Genomic DNA, 21,096 nt, shown 5'->3' with positions numbered 1-21,096 from the left:
TCTAGTCATTAGGGTTCGATCATTCCATAACACGGATGGAGGTACCTCCGGTCATTGATAATCAGTTCGAGTTTACAATTTAGATCGTCAATGTTTTCATTATTGTATACATATTCGCCAATTGGCCTTAGCATGTAACTCATTGGAGTTGTAGCGATGTATCACGCTGATATCATAGTACTAAAACTCGCGAACTTTCGGTCGAGATATCGAATATTTCGAGTATCTTGACCTGTCCGAAACGAAATGCAAGTCCGATATGAAAAAATACAATATTTCGAATATTTCAAAAATTTCGATCATCTCGTTTCGGAAATTTCGGAAATCTCGGTAATTTCGGTCATCTCGTTTTGAAATTTCGGAAATCTCGGTCATTTTTGGCATTTTACACCCAAAGAAAAATACCATATTTCGACGAAATTTCGGTAACTCGGAAATTTCGGTCAGACCAAAACACCGAAACGAAACGAGATTTAGTACCATGGCTGATATTGCAATTCCTGTATAAGGCACAGTGTTACAATAAATTCTATCATTCTAGTATACATATATAAAGCATATAAATACAAAGATTTAACATTAATATATGATATTACATTAAAAAAAATATAATTAAGCAAAACAAACACGTAAGTCCCTTGTCATTTTAGGTCTATTCTATATTAATTTATTAATATATGTATTGTTTATATAATTATAATATAGTACTTTATTTTATAGTATTTTATTAGATTTTATTTAAATTTTATTTTAAATTTTTGTTTAAATTATTTTTAAGTCCACCGGATTCAAGTTTAAGATCCTACAGATTCAGGTTTGAAGTCCTACGGTCGACTGTAGGGCTTCACAGCAGCCTTGTTTAAAATTTCAGGTCCTACGGATTCAGGACTTGGGTCAACCGGTTGACCCAATCGACCGGTTGACGACACGGTAGTATTTAAATTTAAAACGATGGTTCATTGTTCATTTCCCACTTTAGTCTTTACTTCTCTAAACTCTCACTCTCTCTCCCAAAGAGCTCCTAAGGGTTTTCTAACCTACTTTGAGCATTCAAACCCTTAGATCTACTTCCCTAATCTACAAGTAAGTGATTTATTTACTAGATTCTCAAAGTTTATGGTCCTAACCTAATGTATTTTGCCTTTTTTTAGGTTTTTATGTTTAGTAGTTTTCGTTGATGTTCTTGACATTTGTTGCATGTTTTTGTTTTTATTTATATATTCTTAGCATACACTACCTCCCTTTTTCCTTCTTTTTCATTTTTTTATGGTTTCATTGTCTTCTTGTTCTTTTATTCCACAATGCACAGAACTGTGCATACTAGGTGTTTGTAAAAATGTTTCATGGAGTCTCTTTACCTTATTACTTGTTCATTTTTAAAACTAATGTACTTCTAATGAGTACATTCCTTATTCTTTCATTTTCTTTTGTCAGTTCTTTTATTTTCTTAGGTTACTAGTAGTACATTGGTTCTCTTCTTATTGACACTCAAAAGGTGCCCACAATGTGTTTGTATAAATGTTTAAATACATTTTCTTAGCTATTTTGTTGTTTATTTCGTTGTTTAAAACTTTCCTACTTTTCCCTAAGTCTTCCTATGCACGAACACACAAATTTTGCTGTCCTAATTTCTTGTTCTCTTAAACCTTTGCGGCCCTACTATTAGCATGGTTGCAGCTAGAGGGCGAGGTGGTAGAGGAAGGGGTGGTAGGGGAAGAGGTGCCCCCGCACCCGCAGCCGACTTTGAGCCCATGTTCTTCCAGAATGCCATAGAAGAAGAGAGGTATGGGGAGTGGTTCATGGGTTGGACAATGGAAGAAGAACGGGGTGTGATTTTAGCAGACTTGGACGCATTCAAGGTCCAACAGAGGTTTGAAAACTTGGGGTGGCTCCAAATGATTCAGCCAGCCAGTTCTTGCTACCCTCGATTGGTTCGGCTGTTTTACAGCAACCTTGCCTATCGACATGAGGGAGAAGAGTTCATTATGAGCAGCTACGTGAAGGGTCGGGAGATTTCCTTTAGTACCGCTCAACTGGCAGCCTTGTTGGAGATATCCAATGAGTGTGAGAGGAGGTATTGTTCTCCGAGGACAGAGAGTTCAGAGTTCCTCTCACGCATAGAGATACAGTGGTTGTTTTCGGTGCTCACTGATGGGGCATCGTATGAGAGGGTGATGTCAGAGTTAAACTTTATACCCTCTGCTCGGGTGCTTTCCAGGATATGTGGCCACAATGTCGTAGCGAAAGCAGGCCATCGCACCGAGCTTTCCTCTATGCAGGTCCTTGCCACTTATTGTCTATATACAGGCTATCAGATATGCCATATGCCATCATGCGTACTATGGCGTATCTTTATGACAACCCCAGGCGTGGGAACTTGGTTTACGGGAGATTGCTCACCAAGATCTTCCGTCGGTATGGTGTCCGACTTGTAGACAAGGAGCCTTCGACAAAGAGAGTGGTGAACATAAGTCAAGGCTCTCTTATCAAGATGCATATCCAGCTTCCTCCCTTTACTCCTGAGCTTGGTCACCCGGGCTACACAGAGTTAGCACAGCCTGCAGGTGATGAGGAGGTTGCAGGGGAGGTCCCCTATGAGGAGAGGGCAGAGGGTGGTTACATGGGGATGCCTGGTGATATTCCCATAGGCACACAACCCACTGATGCATTTGGACACCCTGGCGCTTCTTCCTCTTCTGCTGCCCCGCACATCTCACGAGATGTGATGCAGAACCAAGGGTGTATTCAAGGAAGAAGAAGAAGAAGGCTGCTGCCTACCTTGGCAGCCAACTGTTGGTCTAACCCTGTTCACGTGAACAGTGCTATTCTATTGGGTTGCTATGTTTTAATTCTTGAGTCCTGTAATAAACCAGTGAACCGGTTGGTTCAGCTGGTCTAATTTAAGTTATGGTCCCATAGGGTAGTTAAGTCCTTTTACTTGTTTAAGTTGTTAGTAGAAAGTCAGTCTCACACCGGCCATGAGTTATTTGGGCTGATAGTGTCTTGTATCTCAAGGAAGGTCCAAAATTGGAAGTTTCTAATTTTGAGACTTTCCAATTTTGAACCCTTCACCTCTTTTCCTCAGTTAATAAAAGCAACCCAGGGGCTGCAAGAAGCCCACGATTTGATATTCAACTACTGCTACTATGCAAGTTTACTTCTACTGAAGTTTTCCCTTGGTGTTTGATCCTTGGACAAGGAGCTGGTGTCTGATCTAGCTGACTCCTTGCGGTGGGAAGCCCAAAAGGTCTCTTCCAGTTGCTATTCTTCATCCCCTTCAAGCTTTCAAGACCTTAGAAGACCATTCTACTACAGCCGAGGCTCACTGTTGTTGCCTGCACTGCAAATCCTTACTTAGTTTCTATTTTTGGACTAACCTTCTAATGCCATTACTCCCCTCCCTTGCTCAATCCAACCATCAACTTCCTCCCATCTTTTCAGCAAACCTTCCCCCCACTAAGACCTCCACTCGATCCTTGTTTCATCCCATTCTACCCAGCAGATTATCTGCTACAGAATTACTCCCAAAACCCATTAAAACACTGTTTTCTACCCTGTTACTCAAATCGGCAGAGAAGAACAACCTTCTCCAGATTTGTTTGACTAATCCCTTAACTTCCCTATTATTCCAGACCTATTCCCTCACCTTCTCCTTATCCTAAGCCTACCCATTAATCCTCCAATCCAACACCAAGGGTGTATTCAAGGAGGAAGAAGAAGAAGAAGGCTGCTGCCTACCTTGGCAGCCAACTGTTGGTGTAACACTGTTCACGTGGTACTGTTCACGTGGTACTGTTCACATGAACAGTGCTGTTCTATTGGGTTGCTATGTTTTAATTCTTGAGTCCTGTAATAAACCAGTGAACCAGTTGGTTCAGCTGGTCTAATTTAAGTTATGGTCCCATAGGGTAGTTAAGTTCTTTTACTTGTTTAAGTTGTTAGTAGAAAGTCAGTCTCACATCAGCCATGAGTTATTTGGGCTGATAGTGTCTTGTATCTCAAGAAAGGTCCAAAATTGGAAGTTTCTAATTTTGAGACTTTCCAATTTTGAACCCTTCACCTCTTTTCCTCAGTTAACAAAAGCAACCCAGGGGCTGCAAGAAGCCCACAATTTGATATTCAACTACTACTACTATGCAAGTTTACTTCTACTGAAGTTTTCCCTTGGTGTTTGATCCTTGGACAAGGAGCTGGTGTCTGATCTAGCTGACTCCTTGCGATGGGAAGCCTAGGAGGTCTCTTCCAGTTGCTATTCTTCATCCCCTTCAAGCTTTTAAGACCTTAGAAGACCATCCTACTACAGCCGAGGCTCACTGTTGTTGCCTGCACTGCAAATCCTTGGTTAGTTTCTATTTTTGGACTAACCTTCTAATTCCATTACTCCCCTCCTCTGCTCAATCCAACCATCAACTTCCTCCCATCTTTTCAGCAAACCTTCCCCCCACTAAGACCTCCACTCGATCCTTGTTTCATCCCATTCTACCCAGCAGATTATCTGCTACAGAATTTCTCTCAAAAACCATTAAAACCCTGTTTTCTACCCTGTTACTCAAATCGGCAGAGAAGAACAACCTGCTCCAGATTTGTTTGACTAATCCCTTGACTTCCCTGTTATTCTAGACCTATTCCCTCACCTTCTCCTTATCCTAAGCCTACCCATTAATCCTCCAATCCAACCCAATCTTACCCCATCAAGCTGTACCCTTTTCCCTAATTTCAGATCCTATTTTGGGATTGGTTGAACCTTCAATCCTGTCCTACATTAAGATGCCAGCACTTGGGGACAATTGTTCAGTCGCCTCAACTCCTTGGAGAGGACAGTGGCAAGTGGATTTTCAGATATGAGGCAGGATCTCACCCCGGTCAGCGGCCAAGTGGGCGCTGTAGAGGCAGAGTTGGGCCAGTGGAGGTCTTACTTCTCAGGACAGGCACCACCACCACCACCACCACCACCACAGCCGTGATTACTTGTTGACTTTCATCCTGACTGTTTCTAGATTTAGCTTTTTAGTCTTCTGTCTTTTATAAAGGCTATGTAATTTTCCCCGTCTTTACCTAACAAATGTAACTCAATCAGCATATAATGCTTAAGTTTATGTTTTCCTTTACCTTACATTTTACATTCCACAAAGCTTTTATACTTATAGTTTTTTTTTTTTTTTTAATTGTAGCTTTTAAGTTATCCTAAGGTAAACTCACCTTCGGGTCAATGAGTCTAAGATGTTGCTGTGTTATGATTTAGGCTGTAAATAGTAGAGCACAGTTGCTTTGATACCACTAAAATGTCACACCCCGGCCTGATTAATAAGGGCATGGTGTGACCGAATGCCAACAGGCACACAATCAATCCTCTAGGATCATAAGTGTAGTACTCCCATTCACAGTTCATCAAAACATAATAATATTATGCAAGTGCAATATGAAATGCATCCTAAATCATGCATATTTCTAATGTAAAGGAAAAAGACTATAAAACTATATGAACCTTAACAATTAATATGGTGTATGAATAGATGCAGCAGGCGTAAACATAAAGACAACAGTAAACACTCCATAAAAAAAAAATAAAGTCAAATCCCCTTACCTTGAGTTGGAGGGAAGCTAAGCCAAAAGAAGATCCCAACTCACACTCGGCTCCAATCCAAGTAGATACTACAGTCCTAAATAAACATTAAATAACATGCATCAAACATAGAAATAAGCCTAGGGGGTTTTAGCTGTATTCTCATGGATCTTGCCATGCAGGGTCTCAATTTGAAGAAACTCTGTTAAGGGAAGTGGGAAACAGCAAATTGGGTTATTTTAACCTAATGGCATGTTGAAATTTGGGGATTTACCCACCAACTACTTGGATTTCCTAGGTTTTGGGCTGAATTGAGTTGTACACTCAAAAGAATGAAAGAGAAGGAGAGAATTCAAGCAAATCAGAAGTTGGGGTTAGGTTCCTACCTGAATTTAGAATGGAGATGGTAAGGCAGCCCCAATTTCCAAGTTTTTAGTAGAATCCCCAAATGCTAACCTCCAAGTAGACTCCAAATCCTAAGCCCTAGCCTTCTCTTCTCCTTTCTCCTCCTTCTCTCCTTTAGAGCAGAAACGATTCTTTGTTTTGGTAGGAATGAAAGCTAAAACTTAGTATGGGTTATATAATAAGTCATACTAAGGCATGTTTGTTTAGGCTACACATAGAATTAGTTTGGAAAAATTACTTCTCTAAACGAATTCAATCAGAAATAACTACCTAAATACTTGTATTTAAGTTATGGGAATGATGTCATGTGACATAAGCGGAAATCCGGTCGGGGTAATCTACGGGAAGTTAGATTCCACACTAGGGATGTGGGTCCCACTAGGGTAAATTTACCTTTTTGCCTCCCATACACTATTAAAAGTACAGTCTTATTTGTAAAGATGAATTCTTACCTAAACCAACCTAGGAAATTGTGAGGTTCTGCATGTGCTCGATCCAGCATGTTTGGCATATGAAGCTGATGTGCTGGATCCCGATAGGATCTTCAGATTCAAGGATGACTAGCTGGCTGGCTCCTCGGAATCCTCCATAGGCGAGTCAATGGATTGCTCTGAATCCATCACCATGCAGCCCACAACATTGAGGCAAGCATGTACACCGAACCAGAACCTGTAATCACACAAGTTCGAAAAAGTTCAATTTAGAGGTGGGAGAAATAGTCAAGGAAGAAGTGGGAGAAACAGTTCCATGACCAGTAACTTTAGTAGTGGATCCATCAACAAGGATAACATTAGATGAGGTTTGTACTTGATTTAGAGAAGAAAACAAAAAACTAGACTGACCAGTCATATGACAAAAAGCACTAGAGTCAATAAGCCAAGAGGTGGAGGAAGGATAAAAGGCCGAGTTACCTTTATAAGCTAAAGTGGTAATGGAAGTTGAGGCAGAGGCATCTTCAAGTGGTTGAAGACGTTTGACCAGCTGATTTTAATCATCACGTGACATAGTGGATGGAGTACTCGATGTGGAACTTTGATTCATATCACCGGTAGGTTTCTCTGAATGGCTGTCAGTCATGGCTGTATTGGCCAGTTCATGTGCCCAGTCGGGTTCGCCATGTTTACCCAACAAGTATCTACCGTATGATTTGGTTTGCCACAATAGGAGCATTGGCGGGAAAATTTATCAAAAGATTGGGAAGCAGTACCCCTTCCACCAGTACCACGGCCATGACCTCTGGATTGGCCACGTCCACGTCTGCGACCAAGGTTAGCAACAAAGGCAGAACTCTCTTTGGTAGGAGTATCAGGTTTAGATGGATTAGCCAGTCGATTGATACGTGAAAACACTTCATTAAGAGATGGAACTTTGTCCCCTATGAGTAGTTGACCGTTCACTGATTGATAATCAGGGTGCAATCTTGCCAGAAATTTATCAACATGAAACTCAGCCCATTATTGTTTTAACTGATCCAAATTGGTAGTAAGGGGCTAATGGATCTGAAGTTCTTCAATCATACCCTTATAGCTAGCAAAGTATTCACTTATGGTTTTATCCCCCTGTTGGAAAGTAAACATCTTCTCATAGAGATCATGCATATGGGAAATATTCTTTTCTTGAGAAAAAACTTTCACGTAAATCATTCCAAACATCCTTGGCAAGAGTGTGAAACATCACATTAGATGCAATAGCAGGCTCAACCCTGTTCCATAGCCTGATTTTAATAATAGAGTTCGCACGCATCCACTCATCATCAGCTGAAATTGAAGCAGGATCCTTTGGATGAGCAGTAGGAGGATCATCAGTGATATATTTTCCTTTGTCATGAATATATGCATGTACAGCCTGAGCCCATAAAAGATAATTGGAGACTCCGGAGAGCTTGATAGTAGTAATTTGAACTTGGACATTGTCCAATGGTAGTTTAGGATCAGCCATATTGCAGAAATAGTAGCAGTAGTAATGTATTTAGAACCAGACTAGGGTAATACAAGACCCAAAACAGCAGCAGCGGCAGTATCACACTTCATAGCAGTGGCAGAAGTAGTAAACCGACAATCGTCTTCTTAAAAAAAACAGATTAGGCCTGGATAAAGCTACCGGCAGAATTAGGGTTTCAAAAACCCACAATTTCTAGCAATATTAGTAAATTAGGGTTTGAAAAACAAAAACAGTAGCAGTAGGGAGGCAAGGGTATGATTTAAAACCCAATAATAGCAGCAGGACAATCGGCAGAGTTAGGTTTTGAAGAAACCCACACTTAACCAAATAAAATAGCAATTGAATGCTTTACCTGAAGAAGGGAACTAGAATTGGATCAATTGAAGGCACAATCATCTGATAATAAACCCTTAACAGAGAACCGCGGGGGGTAGAGGAGAGAAATTTTGCAAATAGAACTGTTGAATCTGCAGTTGATCCTTAGTAATATAATTGAGCAGCTCCAACTTGAAGTTCTTCAATCGATCAGATTCTTCAGGTAAGCAGTAGTAAAAATAAACCCTTGGTATTCAATTAAAAACTCTATCTAGGGCTTAATCCATATATGTAGCAGAGGATGCTGCACCCGTGGAAGAAATTAAAACTTTGAGAAGACTCTCAAACCAGAATCGCAGGAGACAACAACCTAATGGTTGTGCTCTGATACCATGTAACAGAATATAAAGCTAAAACACCAAAACCGAGAATGAGAAGAGAAGAGAGGAAGAAGAAGAGATGGAGAGATGGAGAGAAGGAGAAGGGACTGTAGTTGTGAGAATCGAGCACACAGTCCCTCTCCATATTATCTTATTTATATTAATCAACTATTCAGATTACAAAAGGGATTCTTGATCATAATAGGATCCACAGAAAATAGCATAAAACAAATCCTAACAGAACTAGAACAATTAGAAAGAAATCCTAATAGAACTAGGAGTAGTAAGGGAAATAGCTCGATTAGGGTATTCTAATATCCTTATCGAGATATCATAACCCTAACCACTCGATATACTTTAACAGAAAGGATGAGAGCTTACTCAATATAAGCCATTGAAGGAAAGGCAAATGGAACATAAAAAGCAAACATAATCTAATAGAACACCCGTAACGAACTCTAGGCCTAACTATCTGTCTGGCTAGGTTGTCTGCACCCTACAGTGTCATTGGTAGATTTTGGTTTTCAATGGAATGGAAGTAGGGTGGCAATCTAAAAAGGTGTGAAACTTCCAAGGCCTGTCATCAGTCCTTGGCATCTGCCTTGTGACATTAGATGCATCTCCTTCAACTAGAATATCTCTAAACTCTATTTCTTTGGTGTATAATAGTCTCATTGCAAGAGAGATTAGGTCAGTCCTCATTTAACAGCTTCTGCATAAAACATGCTTATGCGTACATTTTTATGGAAAGGATAACTTTCTCATCATTTTTCTGATGTTGATCTCAAGCAATAAGGTTTTTTCTGTTCTTATGCTGGCTATTACTGTCTCTAATTTGTACTTACCAAACTAGTAAAATCATCTCTCCTAAAAATGAATTTTAGCTTCGTAACTATAAAAAAAATTCTGTTCTTGTGCCTGAAAAGAGCATCCAGTGCACGAGGCTCCCGCTACTGCAGGGTCCGGGAGGGGCAAAATTCTGTTCTTGTGCTTGCTGTTTCCTTTTTAGTTTATTAAAGAATGGAAGGTTGCCCATGAACCATTTTTTTTTAACATTGTACCATAGTGTTTAGAATGAAGCTTTTGTGACACCTGTACTGTTATTGCTATTCTTCATATTCAGACTACAAGCTGAACAAGAGAGATTGGAAAGAATAGGTCCCATGGCATACTACTCGGAATGGGTTAAAGCATGGAAGAGGGACACTTCACGGGAGGCTGTGCAAAAACACTTCGAAGAGACTGGTGAAGAAGAGAATATGCAGCTTATCAAAATGTTCCAGCATCAAACAGATAGGGAATATCGTATCATGATGGGCACAGATGTCCGTATTCGCCGAGATCCTTTAGCAATGCGAATGAGAGGGGATCAAATAAAGGAAAGTATGACCTCTGGCACATGAAATCTGTTCAATATTTAGTTCCTCCTGATTTTTCCTCTTTGTTATTGATATAATATTCTTTACCTTCAGTTTTTAAACTGTGTTACACAATTGGTGTTCCGTTTGCTTCTTCTGTTCTACTAGTACTATTGCTGATGTGTCCTATCTTCCCTCCCCTTTTCATGTGTGATGAAATAAGTGTAGTAAATGCATTTGGATTGTAGTTCCAGGTTTTGTTTTCGAGCCTGGTCGAAACCAGGCTCAAAACCGAAATATTTCACGAAATTGCAAAATTTTGTTGGTCAAAAACTTGGTAGGTTTTGGTGGATGGTTTCGAATGAGGGTTTGGGGCCCAAATGGCCAAATTAGGTCCTGAAACTTCTGGGAAACTTTGTTTTAGGCTCTCTAAACATAGTGGAACCCTTAGATTTAAAAAGAAACACACCAAAAATGGTAGTTTCCTAGGTTGGTAGTATACGTTATACGCTTTGTATACATTCTCTAATATGTCCTATTCCAAATAAAATTTAGTATTAGTACACACATAATTCAACTAAAACAACCTAAAATATGCATTTAGAATGAAGAAATTATAAACCTTTTCATAATCATCAAATGTTATATATGCTTCAAGAATCAAAGATATAGGAGTGAAAAATACAAGCAAGTCACCTCTCTGCCCATCCTAGATTCCTAGTAACAAGTCACCATCAAGTATTTTTCTTATTTTTTGCATGAATTCATTTTTGGGGAAATGTGACACTTTCACCTTCGAATCTTGCACAAATCTTCCACAAATCAACGTTCAAGGTTTGCTGAAATTTTGCGAAATATTTCGGTTTCACAAGATGTCAAAACGAAACTCCATGCGATATGTAAAAAGTGCAAGGTTTCGGCAGAAATTTCAATAATATGTGTAGTTTTGGTATCATTTCGACTGAAACAATACAAACCTTTAATATACTTTCGAACGATTTAGGTCAAAATTTTGACCCATTTTGTTGGTTTCACTGGTTTCGACTCCTAAGGTTCAAGGAAATTTTTGTTTTTGAGAATTTTTGGCCAAATCACTCCCATACAAGCATGGAACAAGTTGTTGGGCAGTAGTGGACCACATCGAAAGTGACGATTTGCTGCATTTGTGGAAGTTTTGTGCAAGATTCAAAGTTGTGTGGAATACGTCATATTAGAGAATGTATACAACAGCGTACAACATATACTACCAACCTAGGGGTCCGAAATCATACTACCATTTTGGGTGTGTTTTTTTTTTTTACAATCTAAGTGTTCCACTATGTTTAGAGGTCTTGTCCAAGTGATATGTTTAAAATTGCAAAAAGATCATTTCTGCACCTCGCGGCCGACCAGGTCCAAGAATGATTGGAGAACAGACGACTGGAACATAGTCCGTTGGTTACCGAGAGCCCCCCTCTGCAGATGGATGCAAGGTCAGTCAACCGGTACATCTTTTTTGGATGTTTGGGAGGTGTTCTTCTCAGTCTACATAGAGGCAGCCGACCGGCTCTGTTCAGTGGTCGACCAGAATTCAAAAAATAGATCTGTTAGAATCCATGACGGCTAGTTTTGTGACTGTTGGAAAATGCTCTATAAATAGTCATTTAGCCAGTGTTTCCTTAAGAGACTTTGGGACAAGCACGTGGAAATGCTTCCGGGCTAAAATCTTGAAAATCCAACCGCAGTACGCTTTAACTTGCAAATCATATGATTATTGAGCAAAAGAAGGCTGTGAGCTTCAACTTGCAAATCATTCAGCCATTGAGCTATGAGCATCTGAGCAAGTGGATTAACATATGCACTAGCACTTGCAAATCTTCCTATCTAAGTGGTAACACTGCGTTTGGCCGTTTGGCCATTGTGATCACTTTTTAGTGATTGGTTTGGTGAAGGGTATTGAGGCCCTGAACCTGTGGTGAGTGTTTCTCCTACTCTTTAAGGAGAGTGTGATAGGTGTGAAGCCCACATCTGTGTTGGGTGTTTCTTCTACCCTATAAGGAGATTGGGAATTCCAAGCCAGCGAGGGTTTTGGGAGTGGATGTAGGCGGTAGTGAGGCCGTGCCGAACCATTATAAGTCTTGTGTGCTGTCTCTCTTTGTCTCTTCATCCCCATTCATTTTCTATTGTGTTTTACTAACATTTGTTTGGAGATTTGAGGTAGCATACATTTGAGGCTTGGTAGGAATTTTTTATTTGTATTTTATTCTGCACTTCCCAATTCATCCCCCTTTTGGGTTGCCGATACGGTCCTACAATAAAATTGGCTGTAATATTGGATTCCATGCTTGTCCAGAGCCAAAACAGAATTGTGTCATTTTTAAGCATCCAATCATCATATTCTTTAGAATCCATAGCTGGAGGATCATCAAGGAAATTTCTTAACTTGCCATTTGCATTAATATACACTCTGACAACATGGGACCAGAGTAAAAAAAAAAATCCCAACATCATTCAACTTTATTGCAGTAATCTGAACATTGATTCTATCACTATTAAAAACAGTAACCTTTGAATCAGATATGTTATAACAGCAGCACACAATTCCAATATAATAGAATAGAAGATACTTTAAAACAGATCCTAGGAACACAAGAAAATCCAAGGACCACAGCACTTCAACTGTAACACAAGTAGATGCACTCCACACGTGAGGCACATTTACTGAATCATCACACACTGTTATCTTAAAATGACATCAACAAGGCAGAAAAACAAAGTACTTCAGCACTTACAGCATGAATGCATATCCACAGGCCAGAATAATCTTGCATCTGATCTGACGACCACCAGAAACTGCATATCAGCAGGTCAGAAAATAGAGTACTACCAGCAGAACCACATTCCCTTGGTTGTGATGATTGAAGCAAAAATGGATACCGCTTAAACAACTCCTACAATCACCACACATGCAACCAACATGGTTGCAGCACAACAAAACTGAAACCTATTTGGAAGAACCCCTCTACTAGTCAATCAGATCACAAAAAAGAAAAAAAAAAAGAGGAAAAATCTGCACACCACAGAGAAGCCAGAATAAAAAGGATGAGAATCACAGTTTGATATGCTCTGGTACCATGTGACAAGCCAGATTATCAAACAGTGATAGAGAGAGAGAAAAGTAGTGAAGAAGAAAAGAGGAATTGATAGGGTTTAGATTCTCAGTCGATCTCGCTGCTATATTTATATGGTCAATCTATATTACAATAATCCCTGATTATAACTTATAGTTACAATACCCCTATACACTATTAACCACATTAACAGTGTGTATCAGTGAATCATGGTTTCAGTTCTTTTCTGCCCATTAATTGTTAAACTAGCATCTTTTTAGTTTAGAGCCTTTAGACTGTTCCCTTCCCCCTCTCCGCGGTGCAGGGGAAAGTTCTCCTAGTTTCATCCTTGTACTCAGTCCTACTTCTTGTAATTTGAGCCCATTACTTAAGCTTAATTGTTGATTTTGCAGTATGGGGTGGAGATCCAGTTTATCCTACAGTAAATTACATTCAGGATCCAAATGAAGTGATTGACTACAGGGGCCCAGATTTCCATGAGCCAACACCTAACATGCTTGCTTATCTTCTGGAGGTTGGTTACTAATAACAGTACATTTAAGATCTCAAATACATCCTTTGCAATCTTTCATTCAGTAGGTCAAATTTGACTTGGTTGTAATCGACCATCAATCAATCTAAATTGTACGTGTGACTTTTTCCAGTGAGAAAAATGGCTGCTAAGATGTCAAGCAACTAAACTGGTTTTATGCATTGTCTACTATACTTTTAGCTGTTTAGTTAAACAACCTATGATTCCAGAGTTAATGGATTTTAATAAGAGGATCTTGAGGTTTTGTAGAGAAGACCTGAATTTCTGTCTTCCCTACCACCGTGGATAAATGTTGCACAATTAATATGGTAAGATCTCAACATTCAATAGGTCCTGCTGAGGAGGTATCTTGACCAAAGTTGCACTGGAAGCTTGAATTCTTATGGTCATAGTTCGAAATCTCTCTCTAAACCACCGAGATTCATGAAATATTTCGGTTTTGACGAAAGTTGAAACAAAACTGGGTAGGAATGCAGGGAGTCTACTGAAATTTTGGCATTTCGGTTGAGATTTTGGGTTCCAGTAAGCAATTTTTGTATCATTTCGGCAAAATGATACAATCTCATGGTTTGAATAACATGTTTTGATCAAATGAGATGAAAACTTGACCCATTTAGATAGTTGTTTAGACTCTAAGAGGGAGAAAAACTCAAAAACCCCCAGATTTGGTGATTTTTGGTCAAATCACTTACATTTTCTGGTGGAACAAGGTGTTGAGGACTACAACAATGCATATACATCGATGATCTGCTGGATTTGAGCAAGATTTGTGGAAGATTCTAAGTTGGAGGGCTCCACTGCCGTGTATGGTGGTTACGATCAGTATACATTTTCTTCATTCCCTAGGTCAGTCACAAGATGAGTCTTCCTTTGTGGATAGCATCTTCTCATACCTAGGCCCCCAGCAAACATATCAGCCTGGTCAACCAAGCAGCTACAGTGTGTCCATATTTGCATTGTCTTCCTAGCCTGGTGATCTATATCCTTGGTTGGGTTACTTAGAATATGTTGACCATGACACATATCAGGCTGCTGTATTCGACTCAAGCGTTTCTTCCTGCATACCATGACATGACCGTCTGTTTCATTGGCGACAACAATCTTCTAGCGGTGTTGGGGCCACCACCAGAGCTGGTTATTCCCTGGTACGTCACTTGACAGTTCATAGACAGGGATTATGGCATCAAGGTCGTGGTTCTAGAGTTTGATGATGAGAAGGAACTTAAGGATTTTCTTGACTGGTTTGCTACAGTTGAGAGGATTTTCTCCTACAAGTCCTTTCCAGACGACTAGAAATACGAGCTTATTCTCACCAAATTCACTGGTTATGCATGTTCGTGATAGAGTTGAGTTATATGCTTCAGTCGAGGCTAATTATGTGACTTGGACCCGTCACTAAGTGGGAGGCTGTGAAGCAGAGATATTGAACAAGAAATCTGTCCCTCCTAATTTTGAGAAGATGCTCTTCCATAAGATGGTCAATTTTCATTAAGGTAGTAAAGATGTGGATACCTACACCATGAAGTTCCATAAGTTGTCCTCCAGTTGCAAACTTCAGGAGACAAATCAGCAATGGGTGTTGAGGTACATTAATGGGGTGAACACAAAGATCTGGTTAGAGCTTGCTAACAGGAATTCAAATCAGCTGGTGTGGCCACTGCATATGAATGAAGAAAAGTACATTCATCATCCTACAGGTCAACACCCAAGACCAAAGAAAGGGAGATTGAGCTTCGCAAGGTTGAAGTCAAGACCCTAAAGGTCTTCAAGGGTAACGAGTGGTTGGAAAACATTGTGTCATAATTGTGGCGGGAAAGGTCACTTCGGTAGTAGGTGTCTTCACAAGACTTGCTATGTGAACGTAGCTGATACATAGTCGACAGAGAAGGATAACAATAATGACGTGTGACATCAATTATGATCTTGATGGCGAGGTCGGAGCTAACTCAACTAGTCTTACTCCATTTTCCAATGGACTAGTAGTAGAGAAGGCTCTCCTTTTTCGACAGAAAGGTATTTTACTGCATGTTGAGAATTCTACGATAGTGCATACAATTTTTGACATGGGAGCAAAAGGCAATCTCATCTTTGCATGGTTTGAGCAATTAAACTCTAGCTTTGGAAGAAAATTTTTGTGCAAGGTTTTGAGCCTAATGCTAAAGAAGAGGCCGATGCAGTTGTATACGTTACGACCCAAACCGGATAAAGGTAGGGGTTTAGCCGTCATGGGCGTTGATCAAACGATTGGTAAAACCATGCGGAATCATTCAAAACAAATCATCAAATTCAAGACTCAAACATAAAATATTCAAACAATAGCCTTAAATCTTATAAAAGTTCCTATTGGTGGCAATCTAAGGTTTATTCCAAACTAAAACCTCAAAAACCAATCTATCAGAGTTTACCTCTCAAACTTCTCTCTATTACGTCATCTAATAAAATAAATTATGAGTACTGAAAATAATCTTTGAGTCACCCTCGAACTCTTCACCAAAGCGTATCTCCATCTCAATCCTTTGTGATGTAAAAAAATGGGGTGAGCTAAACCGCCTAGTAAGACAGAATATAATAAAACAATCACATGCAACTAAACAAAACACTTTTAGTTTTCTCAAAAATAACACTTTCACAAAACACTTTAAATTACAACCACTCTTTATCACTCTAGCCGGCATTGAGGAAATAGACATCCACCTCCCATAACACGAGAGAAACATGGTCCACTACAATCACTCTCTGTTGTCACCCACTCTGTGACTATTTATATACATTATTGTCACACACTCTATGACTATATGTATACACCATTGTCACTCACTCTGTGACTATGGATGTTTCCACGGCCCCACGGAATACTCTATCTCTTTGGTGACTATGACTCTCCACCAGCACGATGTAGTCTATTTACCCTCAAACACTCTCTCCATTTCCCTCTTTAAACAACACATGTTTTAAATATAACATGTCAATACTCATGCCAAAGCATCCAAACAATACTCCTTTGAAAGCTACTACTTATCTAAAAGAGAAGGATGGTGATTTTGTTGATAAGGGATGTTATCAACGGTTGGTGGGAAAATTGATTTATCTCTCCCACACTAGACCAGACATCGCATTTGCAGTAAGTTTGGTCAGTCAGTTCATGCATGATCCCTACTCCAGTAATATGGCTGTTGTTCTTCATATTCTCTATTACTTGAAGTCAGCTCCAGGAAAAGGGATTCTCTTGTCTCCGCATGATCATCTTCGTATTGAGGCCTACACTGATGCTGATTGGGGTGGTAATCCTGATCGGAAATCTACTTCAGGTTATTGTACGTTTGTAGGAGGTAATCTTGTCACGTGGCGTAGTAAAAAATAGAATTTTGTGGCAAGGACTAGTGCTGAAGTAGAATTCTGTGCTATGGCCCAAGGAATCTATGAATTATTATGACTTCAAAGTTTACTCCAAGATCTTAGTGGTTCTATTCATTGTCCAATGATGTTGTACTGTGACAACAAAGCAGCAATTAACATTGCCCACAATCCAGTGTAGCGTGACCGTACCAAACACGTGGAGATTGACAGACACTTCATCAAGGAGAAGTTAGAAAGTGGACAGATTTGTATACCTCTTGTGAAGTCCGGTGATCAGCTTGCGATGTCTTCATTAAAGGGCTAAGTGGGAAGTTGTTTCATCCTAATTTAGTCAAGTTGGGCATGTGTGATATCTATGCACCAACTTGAGGGGGAGTGTTGAGTTATGTAACCTGAAAGGGTATTTTGGGTTTTTCTCCCCATAGCTAGTAGAGTCGGCTATGTGGGGGGTTTATTTGTAATTCTGTCCACTCTTTGAAAGTTATAAATAAAGGCTTTGAGGATCACATTGATCATTCAAGCATTCCATTCTAAATTGTTCTGTTACAGTCAGTCTAGGCCTTTAAGATCTTTCTTCCTCTCTTGCTCTTTTTAAATGGTTCTCTAGTCATAGCTTCTCTTTCAGTGATACATCTATTTGAATAAAAAATGTGCATGCAATGGAAGGAAAGACCGTAGATATTGATCTGAAGCCCATGCCTTCTTTGCTTTGAAATTTTCAGGTTCACCCATGTTCTCAACAGTGCCTGAGTTTTTCCGGGCTTTTTTGTAGTTTATGAAGGTTTAAAACCTTTGTTGAAAGACTGAGGCTGTTATTTAATTTTCTGCTTCAAATTTCATTGCTAATTTCTTACAATGAGTTACTTTTAGTTCATGAGTTCTGTCCCTAACATCATTTTGCTTTTTTCATTGTTTGCATCAGCATGGAAAAATCACACCAAGAGAGGAGATTGAGAAAGTTCTGGCCAAACAGAAGATTGAAGAACATGAGGTATTGAAGTGATAATGTTGTTCCTTGTGGAATGCACTAATTTTTCTACCAAATCTTTTTTTGTATATTCTTCAAAATATTGGGCAAGTGTTGTTGCTAATTATTGGGTGGATTCAGAGTCTTATTTGTAGATCTAAAGCATGATAGACAATTAAAATACTTTTTGTGGAAGTCATTCATTTTAAGTAGGACTAATAAATAGTACTCCAAACTCAAAGAATTTATCAATAAGAGTTCCATAGATATACACACTTTGATATATATATATGTGTATAGATTATAAAAATGCACACGCACTGACGCACATCATACACAGATGCATGGATATGTACATTTTTATGCCATCTTCTGTCTCTGAAAAGAGTTCGGGATGTGATTTGAGGCTTGACTCTTGGAGATTGGGGTTCTCTTGCTATTACTCTTTTGAATCTTTAAATTCTTAAAGGCTCAATAAAATCCATAAACCTTGTGGAATGTTAGTTTGGAAATTGTAACATCTCTTTGTTTGTCATTTGCTTTGGTCTTAATATCCTTTATAGGTTAAATTTCAGTTTACTTCCTTTCAGCCTGAATTTGTTAGTAAATCGGGGATTAACAAAGTCATCCTCATTTTTTTAAGTCAATCACATAATTGCAGCTACATATGCGACTGATTTCTGTTTAAGATTAGTTTGTATGCTTCGAGTCTAATTCGATCATAGTTTAATTTTTATGATATATAAAATTTAATGCTTGCACATTTCCTAGTGTCTGTTATGACTTCATATAGATAAATGACAAGCTACCCATCATTGTAAGTTTAGTCTGTTCGCTACTGTTTCACCTAAAAGCTCGAACTTTTAGGGAAGAGCAGTATAAATGTATACATCAACACTCCCCCACACGTGCAGGCCAAGATCCCATTGTCCTTGCATGTGGAGCTCACACAACATTTCCTTCGTGCGGCACTGAGGGAGAAGAAATGTCGGGAACACTCTTCCGATGCATTTCCCAGGAGTCGAACACTTGACCTCCCTGCTCCATGTTCACTACCGTTTCACCTAAAAGCTCGAACTTTTAGGAAGGGCAGCATAAATGTATACATCAATATGGTCAACAAAGTGTATTTAAACATATGGAAAGGTTTGATCACCAACCCACCAGATAAATTGTAAGTTTTGGTCAGCAAAGTGCATTTAAACATATGGAAAGGTGTGACCAGGTAAAACGGTTCTGAGAAGGGATCATCAAAAGCTAATTAATGGCATTTTTGTTGTTCGAGTAGTGTCTCTTAGATATATTCGCCATATGGCTAGGATTATCCAATTGATTTTAGAGTCTGTGAGGATATCCCATTGTTAGAACCATTAAATGGTGAATTCATTCCTCGGACGTGCAAATTACTGCTAGTGTGTTTGGATTTCCTCTCAAATCATTACCAATTATTTGAATTTTAAGCACTTCTTATAAAAGGTGTATGTAATATTGAAGATAAAGCAAAAAATTGACTTCCATATTTCCAATATTCTCTGATGCAGCAATATATTACTATCTCGTTAGTGATCTATTTTTTCTGTTGCATGACTTTAAGTGTCTTTTGGGTACATAGGCACTCCATCCACTGTTATTTGAACTTGATATATGATAATGGTGGATATTCCCAAAGGAAATTAAATGCCTCAGTGGAATTTTGAACAACCTTCTAATTTGTGTTGCTCCTGTAATTGTCATATGTGCAGTTAACAGATGTGGATGAAGCTATGGCACAAGCTGTGGACATCGGTGAAAATGATGTGAGCTTGAATGCACCAATACTTACATCTTTGTCCTATTTTCTAGTTTTTTTTTTATCCCCTTTTTTTGCTTTTAATGTTATAGGGTATAATGCAGAATAATCACTCATAATGTTATGCCATTTAAACTTTACCTTCACATTTTTTTTTTTTATAGGATGAAGTAGAGGACAGTGATGTTGAGGGAGTGGATGAAGTAGATGAGAAGATAACACGGAATTGGAGTGTGCTTAAAAGTAATCCTGAGCTTCGCAAATCAAAGGTGCTTCTCTTTTTACTGCTTTTATTTATTTCTTCCAGTTAGGTAAGTTAGCTTTGGATAAGATACAATGGTGTATAAATTGGAATATGTATCCATTAGATCAAAATTAGATCAGCATTCTCTCAATTTAAGTTTAACTGGGAAACTAACTGCATTAGTTATAATATGGTCTGAATAAGCCAAGTTCAACATTAAAATAATAATAAATAAATAAATGCTTGTGTCAAAATTTTAGCAGTCGTCTTAATTTTTTATGTTTTTTTTAAAAAGAAGCATGCAGATGAGATCAACCTTCTTGTTTCTTGAGGACCCACTATCTTTGAACATTTGAAGAGTCCTGTTTGTGGTTAACCCATCAACCATAGTTTTTCATTTGGCAATGCAAATAACTACAACTTTGTGTTTTCCTTTTTGTCAGGAAAAACCAAAGAAGGAAGATCCCTTGACTCTAAAGGAGGCTGTTGAGGACTCCGAGAACTTGACAGATTTTCTTATGGACTTTGAAGAAGATGAATAAAAATTCAACTCCATTTTGAATCCTATCACAGCAAGATTTGGAAATTCGACAAGTAGAAGATTGTCTGCTGAAATTTTTGTGGGGGCAGAGCCAGTCTGTCGAAGCTTAGGGTAAATAGCGCCAAAGTGAATGGTAGGATCAGAATATATACTCTACTACTTCTTAGACATGAACAGGTTAAGCTCTATCCATTGAACACCCCTCTTATGTGGATCCTGTGTGTTCCCAAAATTGCCTATCTATTTTGAAGGGCACTGGTTGGTAGTTGTACCATGTATTGAGTGGTCCCAAGCACGTTTCTTATTCTTTTTGTGTACTATCAACCTGTTCAGGAAGAAAGTCCATCTATGGATGACTGAGATCAATCTACTTCACTACTTGTTCTATAAAATTTTGATTAATGTAGGACTTTGTGGACTGTACCCTATGGAACTGGACTGGTGCATCACTGTGGATTGACCAGATGGAAGAGCAGGCTAGACAGATCAGTTGGTGGACTGCCAATGCTTGACTATCCGGTGGCTTTTTGATGTGTTGTATCTCAAGAAGAAAGGCCTGAGAAGGCCCTGCAATGCCCAAGCTTGCATTTAATC

At 39.0% G+C, this 21,096-nt stretch overlaps 1 protein-coding gene and 1 long non-coding RNA gene across 2 annotated transcripts in view; one reads left to right on the top strand and one right to left on the bottom strand.

The window, feature by feature from the left end:
• Positions 1-10,947, bottom strand: part of LOC122647206 — a 19,393-nt gene extending 8,446 nt beyond the window's left edge. The window contains exon 1 of the long non-coding RNA XR_006330822.1: positions 10,936-10,947. This is a non-coding gene — a long non-coding RNA (uncharacterized LOC122647206). The remainder of the gene's footprint in view (positions 1-10,935) is intronic.
• LOC122647205 (protein PLASTID TRANSCRIPTIONALLY ACTIVE 12, chloroplastic) overlaps positions 1-20,868 on the top strand; it is a 75,452-nt gene extending 54,584 nt beyond the window's left edge. The window contains exons 6-11 of the mRNA XM_043840658.1: positions 9,728-9,987; positions 13,465-13,586; positions 17,884-17,952; positions 19,671-19,724; positions 19,882-19,986; positions 20,405-20,868. Coding sequence (XP_043696593.1) covers positions 9,728-9,987; positions 13,465-13,586; positions 17,884-17,952; positions 19,671-19,724; positions 19,882-19,986; positions 20,405-20,503 — 709 coding nt within the window. The 3' untranslated portion in view covers positions 20,504-20,868. The remainder of the gene's footprint in view (positions 1-9,727; positions 9,988-13,464; positions 13,587-17,883; positions 17,953-19,670; positions 19,725-19,881; positions 19,987-20,404) is intronic.
• Positions 20,869-21,096: the final 228 nt, after the last annotated feature.

Source organism: Telopea speciosissima, unplaced genomic scaffold (genome assembly GCF_018873765.1).
Source record: "Telopea speciosissima isolate NSW1024214 ecotype Mountain lineage unplaced genomic scaffold, Tspe_v1 Tspe_v1.0014, whole genome shotgun sequence".
In the NCBI taxonomy this organism is placed as follows: domain Eukaryota; kingdom Viridiplantae; phylum Streptophyta; class Magnoliopsida; order Proteales; family Proteaceae; genus Telopea; species Telopea speciosissima.
This window is presented reverse-complemented; position numbering and strand designations above follow the sequence as displayed.